General features: G+C 38.7%; 2 protein-coding genes across 4 annotated transcripts in view; both read right to left on the reverse strand.

Annotated features, from left to right (window-relative positions):
* The window catches only part of LOC141765972 (PDZ domain-containing RING finger protein 4-like), a 144662-nt gene extending 140053 nt beyond the window's left edge, over nucleotides 1–4609 (reverse strand). Inside the window, exons 1-2 of the mRNA XM_074632356.1 lie at nucleotides 3949–4609; nucleotides 3297–3383 (exon numbers count right to left, since the gene is read on the reverse strand). Of these exons, the coding sequence (XP_074488457.1) occupies nucleotides 3297–3383; nucleotides 3949–4302 (441 nt within the window). The 5' untranslated portion in view covers nucleotides 4303–4609. The remainder of the gene's footprint in view (nucleotides 1–3296; nucleotides 3384–3948) is intronic.
* A 7003-nt stretch (nucleotides 4610–11612) lies between these two features.
* The window catches only part of cntn1a (contactin 1a), an 84159-nt gene continuing 81568 nt past the window's right edge, over nucleotides 11613–14203 (reverse strand). For all 3 annotated transcript variants that reach the window (XM_074632335.1, XM_074632336.1, XM_074632338.1), the window contains exon 24: nucleotides 11613–12791. In XM_074632335.1, the coding sequence (XP_074488436.1) occupies nucleotides 12715–12791 (77 nt within the window). In that variant the 3' untranslated portion in view covers nucleotides 11613–12714. The remainder of the gene's footprint in view (nucleotides 12792–14203) is intronic.

A 14203-nucleotide genomic window follows, 5' to 3' on the forward strand; every position in this document is an offset into this window, starting at 1 on the left:
TTTATAACAAGTCTGGGACTTGTGTTTTCAACCAACTCACAAGTTAAAGCTAATATATATTAGAAAGCTAGCTAGCAAGAGCTGAAGTCTGCTAGCAATAGTTGGATTTTAGTCTACAAAATGGATTGTCTACAGCTAGTAATAAGAAGCCTGCTTTTGTCTACCGCCGTCTGAAATCATGGAACAATTGTTTAAAAAATTAGAACGGAAAGCTTGTCCGGCGTAACAGTAACTAAAGGGTCAATTAAGCTTTCCAACCACACAAAGGGACGTTGATTGGGAAAATCCATCACTGCTACCAGGGTGTTAACTAGTCGTCTATTGTCTACACAGACAGAAAGCCCATCACTATTCCAACAAAGAGGGTTTCCACTAAACTGTAAAACTTTGTTTGATGAACTGCAACCCAGCTCTCTCTCTCTCTCTCTCAAGTATTGGAAAATCCATTTGGAAAGCAAAACACAGAGTGAGAAAACTATTAAAGAGGCATTAGAGTGGAGATTTTAGACGCGAGCTGAAAATAGATGCTCGCTGCGTTTCTGCCCAGCGCTGGCAGAGGAGGCTGAACAGTTTTCCACATTAATCAAAAGTGAGTCTCTGTTGCACTCACAGCATGCTGTAGGCAATTAGAGAGACACTTTATATGACCGTCACCTCGATTAAACCCACCCACCCTCAGCAGCAGCCCAAACACAACAGAGTTAATGGTTGACGGTTAATAACACTACCTTTACGCCACCTTGTGAGCTTACTAAAACAAGAGCCATTATTAGATTTGGCAGCCACATGGGGAGGCTTAATAAATTTAACAAAGACTGAGGAGCAGCTAGAAATGTCCATATAGGTTAGCCCATCAATTACATACTCCAAACACATTATGCAAGAAGCAAACAGGCGACAATTAACATATAATACAAGCTGTTAACATCAAAAGTGAGTGTTTTGTTCTCTGGTCATTTCCATTTTTCATTCAAGCATGGCTACAGCAGGCAAAGTGCCCATACTCCATGTGGGGTTTTCAAAGCATTGAAAAGAGCACCTCTAGGAGATGCTCACTCATATAGCGTTTGTATAAACTGTAATCCAAAATTTGTATTTAACCCATTTTTGCCTGGAACTGAAACTTTTACTTCCCTTTGGTGGAAGTGTTATCTGGGCTTGCAGAAGCATACATGTGAAGACATTTTCAAAATCAGTCTAACTGTTATCATACTACTGTATATTTAGTATTTGGGCACATGATAGGACTACTGTTTTTGCGATAGACTTCATTATATTTTAAGAAAAAACAGTAGTCCCTCCCATGTGTCCAAATACTAGATATAGTATGATAAGAAAATGTCTGTATCTCAGAAACTACAAGGAGCACAATCAAGTATTTGGTATCTATGAACTCATAACAAGTTGAATATCAAAGATATGCACACATGGCGTGTTAAGAAAATATTGCATATGGAAAACATCTAATAAACACAATGCTTTTTCCTAATTTTTCAAAAATCGAGACTTTGTCTATTAATAAAAGTGTGATTTGTTGTTGTTTGATAAGTTGTGCTGTTATATACTTGCCCAGAGTATGTCCGCACTAGATTTCAAGACTTTTGACCAATCAGAACAGATGTTGTGGCATTTTCCTTATCATACTAAATATAGTTTTCGGGCACAAATGGGTTAATATAGAGCACAACATCAATGAAAATCCCATCTGATTTTTCTCCTAAGAAAGTTTTGGTTTCCATTTTTCTTTTCAAGGCTGGATTATGGTTAAGAGGCAGTGATTGTAGGTGAAATGTGATAAGGTGTTCTGACGTCAAACTTTCTAAAAAAAGGTAGGACACTAAACAGACAATGACATTAGATCAGCTGAGACCCAAAGAAAAAAAGGACAAAGACCACTTTAGAAGAAGGATGAACAAAACAAGTAGGACATAAACCGATTCCTCCACAGAAACTGTGACAAAGCTCTAATCACGGCACTGAGGTGATCACATATTGCTGGCAAATACATACACAGGTGACTACTACAATTATATATAGTAGGGGTGTAAGAAAATATGAAAAATATTGAGTATCACGATATTATGTTTTGTGATACTGTATCAATTCTCAAAAACCCATATCCATAGCTCCACAATCTGGCACCTAACTTCATCCTCCAAGAAACAACGCTCACCCTCACAGAGCCAGGGTTATCACAGACTACCTCCACAATGTGGGAGTAGAGAGAATGGAACGGCCTGCCAAGAGTCCACACCTCAACCCAATTCAACACTTGTAGGATCAGCTTGGGCGTGCTGTACGTGTTAGAGTGACCAACACAACCACGCTGGCTGACCTGCAATGAATCCTGGTTGAGGAATGGAACGCCATCCCACAGCAACGTGTGACCAGGTTGGTGACCAGCATGAGGAGGAGGTGCCAGGCTGTTGTGGCTGCGTATGGATCTTCCAGCGCTACTCAGGCTCCTGACGGTGTATTAAATGAATAAAGTGTAAAATTGCCATTATGTCTTGTTTGTTCATTGTTACTGATAGAGTTCAATCATCCAATCCACCAAACAACTCAAAACAAGAGTCAACACCAACAGGAGAATACACTGTTTACTATTGGCAGAGCATTTTGGCAAATTTTTCTTGGGCGCTACCCACATAATCAGCTGTGCTGCTCATCCCACAAATGCATGATCCTTGCAAGTTGGACATCATTGCGAAGGTAAATAAACAGGCTTTCCAACGATGTAAAATACAATGCCAATTAGCATTGTAACAACAGAGAAATAATCCACCAAACACAAGTTTCCGAACTTTGTTTTTCCAGTATATATGTAATATTGAACTTGATATTTATAAAATCCATTCCATAAACACACACTCTCGCTGTGAGAAAAGAGAACACACCACGCCAAATGACAAACCCAGTGTGCGGAGAGATTATCTTCTATAAGCTGTCTTCACTGTGATGATCCCAAAGTCAACATTTACACAAAGCATTGTCTGGCAGCAGGGTTCAGCCTGAGCTGAGGCAGCAGGTGAAACAGAGAAGGAAGAGGCTGCTTTTAAAAAAATCCTAATATCAACAACAATGGGAAGTGTCTCAGTGGGCTCCAACGCTAGAGATACTGACAGATAAGAACAAGGCATGTACACTGCTGCTGCCTCTGGGCATTTTGGATAAGTACAACCAAGCTAAAAAGTTTTATGAATGAGCCGTGATAAATCAGTCAGTGTTTTACCAGCAGTAACTAGAAAAGACTACCAGCTCAGCTGTGAGCTTTGTGAGTGTGTTTCTCTTCTTACCTCAGGTGCTTTGAGCTGCTCTCCCTCTGCACATGTTGCTTTATCAGATATCTGGCTCTGCATGTCAGTTGTTCCTCTCACGTCTCTCTAATTCAGCAAACAAACACAAAAAATATGTTAAATTTATCAGCCTGTCATGTTTTGCTACATATGACACCCAGTGAAACCATAAATCATAGTTCCTTCATGTTATTTAGCCTAGATGTGATTGCACCACATGCACATTTGGCAGCTGTAGAATGGTTGCTAGTAGACTGAAGGATACCACTCAGACCAGGAATCAGGATCTGCACCTTTATTTTCTATAAGGAGCAGCACAGGGCCAACACACACACAGTGGCAGGCTCTTTCTCAGTCCCTAGTACAGAAGCTGTCCATGCTTTGCCTATGTGTATTTTGTGCAGTATACACATATAACAAAATACAGTTATAAATAAAATATGTGCACATAATAAAATGCAGAAGCTACAAGTGTATTTTAAATGAGTAAATACAGCAAAAGCTGAAAATAAAATTAAAAAAAATAAAATGTATATTCCCTGAAATTAAATGTAATATTTAATATGTAATATGTAGCATTTCTTAAAAAAATTATAAAAATAACCAACATATTGACTCAGCTACACACACATGAAATGGCCTAAACCCTCACCTTGTAGTAGCCGGTGACCTGCTCTGCGATGCTGCTGATGTGCAGCATGTGCTGGTGCAGTCTTCTCTGGTACTTGAGAGCCGCCAGCTGGGCCTCGTTCTGCAGCGTGGTCACCTGTGCCAGCAGAGACTGCTCTCTCCGGTTCCACCTGAGCCTCGCCATCCGGGTTTGGTGCTCCAAAGTGGCGCTCTTTGCCTCCAGCGCGTCGGTGACGGTGCGGAGCGCGTCCACGCAGGAGTGGTCCGCTTTTTTGTCGGCGGACAGCAGCATGAGCCCGCATCCCCTCTGACAAACACCTTCACCTCCACTTCCAACACCTTCACCTCCAACACGACTCGTCTGCTCCGACTCCATCCCGGTGGAAAGTTGTTAGGTTGGGTCCTTTTACGCGCAGGGAGTCGGGCAGGCAGCGCACATCGTTTTGCACAGGACAACTTTCCTGAGACGCTCAAAAGTTATTTTACAAGTCTGAGCACATGAAAGAGTGTGAGAGTGAGCTAAAAAAAAAGTTTGACCGGTCTGCTCGAGAGGCTGCGCCACTTCTCGCTCCACACGAGATGAGATGAGATGAGATGAGATGTTGCTCTGAGGAGTGAAGGAAACTTCTCCCTGCTGACTCACTCCTGCTCTCTCTGGTGGTCAGCCCAGACTCTCCGTACTTTACCTGCATAAACTAATAAAGTATTTGACTTCAAGTTTAACTTCAACCATCTTTTACATTCTAGGAGTTTATTTTGCGCATGTTGTTGTGCGGGTTTAATTTGGCCTAATTGTGCGCAGCTGTGATTGATGTATGTCATCATCATCATCCATGTGTGTCATCATCATCATCCTCACCAGCAGAGGTCGCTAATTCTCAAAACATACTTTCTCTTTTTTTTGATTTTTATTGATTTTTGTTTGTGCATACAACCAAAAGTACTTTGTATGTTAACTTATAACCTTCTTTTTTTACGTGTATTTTATTATTATGTTCATCATTATTTGTATTATTTTCATGTTATGTTGTTGTGGTTTGGGATGGGATGGAGTGAGAGCCTTGTGTATGTCCTTGTTTGATTGTTTTGTTGTTGAATTTACGTTTTTGTTTAATTTATTATCATTATTATTATTATTTATGTGCTTAAATGTTTAACTTCTATGTTTTGTGCCTGAGGAACTCTCTTTGAAAACGAGATGGTGCATCTCAAGGGGTTTATCCTCTAATCAATTTTAGAAATAAATTCATATTGAAAACATCCTCTAAGTATGTTTGGCTTATAGGCCTTACTTATGTAATCTTTTGATCAAGATATACTTATATTTGAAAAGTATAATTAAGTATTCTTGCCTTATAGGTCTACAGAAAAGAATACATGGCCTGTGGTTGTGCTTACTCTTTGATAGAGTCGCCTATTAAAGTTTGTGAGAGTTTGTAAAAGGATGTTTTGATATGAATTTACTTCAATTCATCAAGTTTTTGAATTATCCGTTCACCGTGGAGGCATACGAGAACAACACATTTTATTTATTTTTTTAATCTCATCCCAAGTCATCAAGTCAAATAGCAAAAGGAGCAAGTCTTTTTATGTAATACATAAATCCTTGGAACTATAAGATAAAGTACACAAAGTATACTTTCATGAACTAAAAAGCATAGATGCTCACAAGTCATTTTTTGCAAGTCCAAGTCATACTTTCAAATACTTGGCAACAGAGCCCTCAAACTGAGATGGAAACAACTCAATTTCATCATGATTGGCATTATCAGTGGGGTTTTATTTGGGCCTCATCTTAACCCCTTTTAAAAATAATTTAGTCAACAGGTTCTGCAGCGATGAAATGTCAGTGAAACTTGTCTCGGGGGGGGGATGATGGTTCTCCAGTGGTGAAACTCTGGCCTGTAACCTAATATCTGCATGGAGACCTCCACTAATAAAGCCTTCCTGCATGAGTCCAGGCCAGTCTCACTGCCTGACACAGCATGACATACTGCAGGCATCTCAGAGAGGGCGTCATGTTTCAGGTCTCCCAGCAGCACAGCAGGTCTGGTTCTGGTCTGCCGTGCACCACTTTAAAGTGTGTTTTGTGTTGTCTGAGCTGTCAGAGAACAGGTGTAGATTTACAAAGACAATAGCACACAATCTGTCCCGGGACTGCACACCTGTCTGCAAAAACACACACACACACACGGAGGTCAGAGGAGTGTGTTTTTCCTCCCGTCAATCACTGCAAATGAAATAGTAACTATTGAATTACTTTATAATGTGATATTAAATTAAATCAGTCAGCAAATAGCTACATTTCCAGAAGCGTATGAGTCTGGAGCAGCAGTCAGACTGGGTCACAATGATCGTGAGTGTGTTTTTTGGAGGGAAAGTGTTACCCAGCAACCTGGGATCAGACCTATCGCACAGGCCATATGCTTTGGAGCGATAAGCCACTGGGGAAAAATAAGAAGTTATCTCTGTCTTTTGTTCCCTCTGTGAGCTGATTTCAGTGAAAAAGCATTGAGACCCCTGATTGAAACGGAGATTTGACCTAAAGCTCAATAAGAATCTAAAATCAGATTCATTTGGTCCGACCTAATCCACCAAGAGAAGTGATATGAATCTACTTTTCATCTGCTGGATACCTGATAGGAGACAATACTCCAACAGCTGTTTCTGCCTGAAAAACTAGACTTTGACGGAGTTGGCCTTATCTGTAACGGAGGACAGATTGAAAGTCTATCTCTGATATTTTGGTAAAGAATAGCTTTCTCCTGGCGGCAGATATGGTTTGAAAATACTTGATAATGGAAGATGCTCATGAATCATAAATGACACTCTCTTATTTGGTATGAGAGAGCTGGAACTCTGCTATGAAAGCTTCCCTTTTGTATTCAAATGCACCTCAGGAGTGTCGGCACATCTAAGAGTAGAGTGAAAAGCACCTGAGACCACCAGTAGACCGACCCCAGTGGAGAATCTGTCAGGATTTGATAATACTTCTTACAACCTTTGACACGTTTGCTTTTTGTGTGTGTTTAAAGTGAAACTGGAAATATCCTCCTGGGGTGTCTGCATTGCTTTGATGCTTGTTGCTTTCATGGATGGACTTCCAATCATACAATAACACCAGACTCAATTCATAATTCATTCTCCGGTGAACTCAGACTGACTCGCTGTGAACTCAAACTTTTAACATGACATTTTCAGTCATTCGTCCTTCACAAATCCACAATATCAGTGTAATTAATATGATTACGATCATGTGATGTGATTGAAATCTCAAGACCGGCTACTCAATGGGCCCTGTGGTGAGATATGTTTCTCTGTTTCTAAGGTTAAGAGTGGACTTTGGACCTCAACTCCCGTCTGCTGATGAAGATCATGTGATATGATTGAAAGCTCCATAGCATTTCATAGCATATCATAGCGAAGGTAAATGGATATTTCAAAACTTCGGTTGAATGTATTGGTATATTTAGCATCTTTCGTCATGCTGTCCATCTGTTTATGTTCCTCATCTGTATATTCTTGTACATTAGCACTAAAAAATTATACATTTATGGTTGGTGTAACATACTGTATATGTTCAAACTTTACTTCTTTTTTTTTAAATCATCCACTATGAGAGTCAAAGTCACATTTGAGACATCTTTACCTGAACAGTGACACCAACATTTTGATTGAAACTCCCGTTTAGTCTTGGACTGTCAGTGGTGAAATATAACTCAGAACATTTATTGACACAAACTACAAGTATGAACCTGAAAAAGAGCATGATATGGGACCTTTAAATACAACTTTCAGGTACTTGTACTTTACTTGAGTATTTCCATTATATTTGACTTTATACTTCTACTAGATTTCAGAGGGAAATATTGTACTTTTTGCTCCACTAAATGTATCTGACAGCTGAAGTTACTAGTTATTCTGCAGATTAATATGTTACATATCAGATAAAGTAATAATGATAATTATAATAATAATAATAATAAATTAAATCTGCTTTTCTAGAATTCAAAGTTGCTTTACACTAAAGAGCGGTGCTCAGACAAACAACAGACAACGACACAAAAAGAGGATTGGGGTGGTCTTAAAGCGGGATTGGAAAATTGATGGATGGTGAAGACCAGCATTTTGTAGGCTAGTTGATCCGGTGAGCGACAGGAAGCCAGTGGAGGTTTTTCTATGACTGGGGTGGTGTGGTGCCTGGATTTGGTGTGTGTTAGAAGTCTGGTTGATGGCGTTCTGGACCAGTTGGAGTCTATTGATGGAGCTAGCATCAATACTGTAGAGGAGTGAATTGCAGTAATCAAGATGGGAGGAAATGAAAGCGTGGATCAGTGTTAGTATAAGGGGCTTAGAAAATGTGATGCATTGTTATAAAACAAATGTCCCAACAGCATTTAAGGAAGTAGCTCTCAACCAGTAACCTCAACCAGCTCCAACATTAAAGTACTGGGTACCACTTTCTATTAATGCATACTTCGTAAAGAGTTTGTAATCTAATGTAAATCTAATGGAGTATTGTTGTATCCCTCCAAGACCCTAAACAGTCTTGAATTACATAAAACGGGTACCAACGTAAAGCTGAGACTCTTGTGGATCCAATGAGCCCAATTGTATTCATGTGTGATGATGTTATTCTCTATAGAAGCCATTTCATTGTAGTGAAACCATTTTTTAAAATTGGACCTCACTGTATAAAATGAGCTGTGGTGACCTCTGAGATAACCACAGCCTCATGAAATGTTACAGCCACAAACTAGAGACCTAGAGCATTCAGAGGATGGATGGCTTCCCTATAGGTAGATTGATAATAAGGGGGTTTCTGAGCAGTTTACAGAACAGAAGTGCTCGCCATCCAATCACCGAAAAATGTAATTCTCGCAGAAATCTCAAAATGTCAAAGGTTTTTGATACCAAATGACAGCATGGCTTTTTCTATGGTGTTCCTCAAGGTCTTGGTGTCATAATGTGGTATTTTGGAGGGATTATTGATCATTTTTTATCAATTCTCGAGTGGTAAAAAATGGTTACATTTAGCAACAAATCTGTATAATAAATGGTATCAACCCAAAAATTGCTGCAACAACTTATGAGACATAATAGAGGATGGGAATGGCCATCATATACTTCTATCATCATGTTCTAAGCTCTTGTACACTTTCACAATTTATTTTAATCAATTAATTAAGTTGTGTTTATTTCTGATTTATATGCTTTCAGATGATGTATGAGTCCTTATGTCAAAAAAGTCACTGCAAAACAACAGAGAAAACACCAGAGCACTTCAATAGTTAACTACACCTTTATTGTACCGTGTCCAGCCAATGAGAGGTTCGAGTTTCATCCCTCACAAGTGCCGTTCAAGTCCAGCAAAGCACTGAACTTCCAGCAAACAGCCAAACATGTCGCCACTGCCACCAGTGATGCTATCAAGTCCCCACCATCGTGTGCGCGAGACTGCTGGACCATTTCTGAACTTGAATGAGTGAGATTCCTTTAGTCAGTTTAAGGTTTCCTCTCCCCACAATGAGATGACTGGCTTAATGAAGCTTAGCAGCTGAAGCACACATTAGATCTACTCTGTCTCTGACGTAAAGGGATGTCACTCAGGAGTGGAATGTATTTCACATGAAGCTGAGAGGTTGACAAGTCGCTATGATGTCGATTTGCTGCAAAGTAATGCACCGCTTCGTCTCCAATGTCATGCATGTTAGGATGAAGAGCCGCTGCTTCGTCCAAAAGTTCAAGGCATTCATGCATTTGGCAACTCTTTTCTTTTATGATTTGTCGCATGAAGGGAAACTGGGAAAAGCACTTTGTGGTGGATGTTGATATAGTCACAATGTAGAAGCACGGCCAGCATCAGTCAGTCACACAGGAAATGAACTGTAGGAGGTCAAAACGCCGCATTTCTTCTCCTCCATTCGAGGGAAATAAGCTGTCCAACTAGAGGTGGGTCATGACATATGACATACAAATATAATAAACAAAAAACAACAGCAGGTGATAATGTTTATATATCTCTGATCACATGTTAATAATAAAAAGACAAAAATAATGCAGTAGAAACAACGTCATGAGCTTTTGATGACCGCTGACATAGATGGCTTTGCTTATCATCTGTTTATGTCAGATAATGAGATATGAAATAAACTACATTACTGTTATAGGAGCTAGGCAAGTTGTCTTATTAGAAAATATAAAGTAGCCACGGATGAATCATACATTGCACAATTATTGGAGGGCATGAGCATCGCTACCATTCACTATAACTGTTAATAGTGACTCTCACACAAAGCCATAAACGAGTGAGATGAAATGAAAACGTTCATACTAAATAAAATGCCGACATTCTTTACAAAGCACCAGCTGGTACCACTGAGGTCCTGATGATACAGTCAAAACAAAAGAGTTGGTAAAACTTTAGAATAACCATCATTTATAAATGCTAACTTGATAGTTAATTAAACTTAGTTAATAGTTATTTTCTTGATAGCAAACAATGAAATGGTAATTAATAATGTTTATCCATTATTAGTAATGCTATAATTTATGTTATTTTATTAGACGGCTGTGTTGAAAACTCGATCCTGATTGGTCAATCACTGCGTTCTGCGGTCTGTTATTTCTTTATAGCAGACCGTTGCTATGTGTAACAGACCGTTGCTATGGCTGCAGTTCTGATGTCGGACTCTGGCGGACCGTTTTTTGTCAAATTATTTCTTAAGTAGGTAGCCGCGTAATAAGCGGGATAATTTACAGCGAGCTGGTCATTGTTGTGAAAGAAACGGGGTCGTCACGAACGTCGGGGTTTCTTTCACAACAATGACCGGCTCGCTGTACATTATCCCTTACTTAACAGTTTATTGTTGCACATAGTAAAACATTTTATGTACTATATATATATAGTATATAAGTATCTGTTAATGATTACAAAGTTATTTATAAACCTTTAAGAAATTGTTTTGTAAAACTTCTATAAACATAGATGGATATTTGTAACACTTTGTCAATGGTTAATAAATATTTTGTAAAGCATCTATAAACATTATTTAGATAGATAGTTAATACTTTATCAATAATGAATAAGGTTTCTGGTCCATCTATCTATGCAATGTTTATAGATCATTTACAACAATTTCTTAAAAGGTTTATAAATTGTTTGGTCATCACTAACAAATGCTTAATATAGTATATAAAATGTTATAATGTGTACAACAATAAACTGTTAATAAATAGTGTACTAATGTTATCAGAATGTAATTGTTATTGTCTCTTATCAGCTATGATGCAATATATAATTTATAAACTAATAATTTCATATTACACAAACTAATGATAAAATCACAGAAATTATAGCATTATTAATAATTAGTAAACATTATCAATTATTATTACACGGCTTTGTTGAATACTCAATTCCGATTGGTCAATCACAGCGTTCTACAGTGTGTTATTTCTTTATAGCAGACCGTTGCTATGTATAACAGACCGTTGCTATGGACGCAGTTCTGATGTTGGACTCTGGAGGACACGGAGGGGTGCAGCCAGAACAATGACCGGCTTGCTGTACATCATCCCTTACTCATTTCATTGTTTGTTAACAGTAAAATAACTATTAACTAAGTTTAATTAACTATCAATTTACCATTTATAAATGATGGCTATTATAAAGTGTTACCCAAGTGTTTTTTTTCTTTTAGTTTAGTTCAAGAATGACCCAGATGTTGTGGTAAAGCCTTGATCACTGACAGATGTAACCAGAGGTGGCGATAAGCAATCAAAATAACCACTGACACACAATGTTTGCTGCAGTTTTTACATTTGATGTCTGATATGTTGTTCAGTTCAGTTCCTGCTCCTGTGGTTTGCTTTACATTCAGCTTTGCAAATATGGATCCATGTGCCCAAAACACTTCTGAACCATTTCAAACTATCCTTCCATGTAACAAAGTCAACATGCACACAATTTGAAAGTGGTATTCTGTTCGATAGAGCTCATGTTATGATTTGTAAATAAGCATCGATTGCAGGTCAAAACCAATCTATTTTTCTTCAAATAACATCCATAGTATATTAGATAGCAAAATCAAGTATTGGATATATTATTTCAGCATGACATAAATTGCTCTTTTCTCTATGATTAATACAAATCAGGTATGAAAGGATGAGATTTGCTTTGACTGTATCTCTGTAACAAAGGGTGTGCTTCGTTTTAAAAACACAATAGAAGAAAACTGTCACTGAACTGTAAGTAAAGAAAGACAGAAAGACATTTTTATAAACTCATACACTTATCCTTCACAGATACTTGTTTACCTTATACTATGGAATGCACTGTAGGATACACTGATCAAATGAAGCCCACGTTTCTGCACCGACAGCGTCTTTATCTATATAAGAAAGGTTGGCTTCATGATGTAAAAAGACTTAACGGCCAACCTAAAGTGTAAAGTTCACACTTTCAGTCATGATCCATTTTAAAACAAGTCATTGTGAAAGATAAGTGCAGTCGTTTATATAAGGCATATTTAAAAAGTTGACAGAACTCCTTTGACGCTCCTCCAAAGAGGCTTTTTTGTGGATAAATAAGGGATGTCTTTGTCCATTTCCAATTTTTCCATGTCTATTTCCACAAACATATTCCAGAGGGGGAAGATTTGGAATATGACGTCCCGTGTTTACGGGGGCGGAAACGAAAGATTGTGGAAAGAGTCCCAAAGTCCTTATAGGCGTCAACCATAGAGAGTCTCCTTCACGGGAAGTGAAGACAAAGATGGCGCTACATTCAGAGGTTCAGGCAGAGGACAGCCACCAGGAGCAGGGAGAGGACGCCGAGAGACGAGGCGGACATGACACCTCCACCTGAGAGACACACAGACATGAAAGGATGTCAAAAAATACCTGGACTGGTAGTCAAATTTGCTGCTGATTTGAGGGGAAAGAAATACACATCCCAAGAGTGTGCAGCTCTCATCCATCAAACTAAAGAGCATGTTTGGTGTGTGAAGTGTGATATTATACCCCATCTGTGTGGAGATCACCTTAAATGCCCCTCCATTTGTCAATGCCCTGCATTTGAAATCCCCCACGGCTTAAATTCCCGGGTCTGTGAAATCAAGCTGTCAGATGGGTCTGGACTGAGCGATAAGGGATAAGGAAAACCGCAGGAAGGGTTTCCTCTACTCATCAAGATCAATTACAGAGGCTTAAGGCCTCCTCTATCCAGTCAGCCTACCTGTCAGTCCATCAGCCAGCGAGGGGATCCAGTCAGGGGGCTATCGGGGCTTTAGTCACGGACCGTAAAGTTTCCCATCTTAGCCCTCCAATCTACGGTATGAAACCTGAAGTGACAGCTCTGCTCCGGCCCATGGGAACCCTCTAGCTGTGACAAATGATAACCTACCGCCAACTCTGAACCTTGTATAATCTCACTAGCAAATGGCAGGCCAGGAATGAACAGTCACAGTGTGTCACCTCAGCACTATGGATTTAAAATGTGATTAGATGACTGAAAGGTTTCTTTATTTTTGTTCCACCAACGTGAAACTAAACCTGGGTGACGACAGAATCATAGAGATTATAGATTACAGAAAACACAATTGAAAGGACGTCTCATTTTTCTAAATCAGTAAGTCATAAAGTGCCACCTGCTTTTCTGACACCCACTTTCCATTTTTTAACACTTTATTAGAGCGATGACACATATTTACTGAAAAGAAAATAACTTAAACACTGAATCTAACTCTTAACCCTTTGGAGTCCAGGTGGATTTTGGGTCATTTTGCAGACTTTCTATTCATTTTAGTCTTTGTTCAGCAGCTTTTAAACTGTCATTACCCCACATGCATGGTATCTTTTTTTTCCAGCACAAACTCAGCTATAAATCTGACTTTTCATTTTGTAAATTTGTGTAAAAGTGTAAAGCGGCCAGCAACCCCAAAGACATAACAAAAGCACCCATAAGAATATACAAATATTTAGTAAAAATCACTCAAAATATTATTATAGAAAAGTTCTAGGTAGTAGAAAATATTGTTTCACTATCTATAAGCACAAATACAACAAATACAACATGTAACAATCTATTTACATGTACAGTGATTATATTCAAACTTGTTTTTGTGCCTTTGAAAGTCTGAAAATTCTTAAATAATTCCCACACAGCCGCATGTTCAACTGGTTTTCTCAGCTTGTCTCTACATGATATATAAATCAAGTTATTGTACTGTTAATAAAACATGCTCAGTGTATTGACTGATCAATAGACAGACTCC

The sequence above is a fragment of the Sebastes fasciatus genome, chromosome 4 (genome assembly GCF_043250625.1).
Source record: "Sebastes fasciatus isolate fSebFas1 chromosome 4, fSebFas1.pri, whole genome shotgun sequence".
In the NCBI taxonomy this organism is placed as follows: domain Eukaryota; kingdom Metazoa; phylum Chordata; class Actinopteri; order Perciformes; family Sebastidae; genus Sebastes; species Sebastes fasciatus.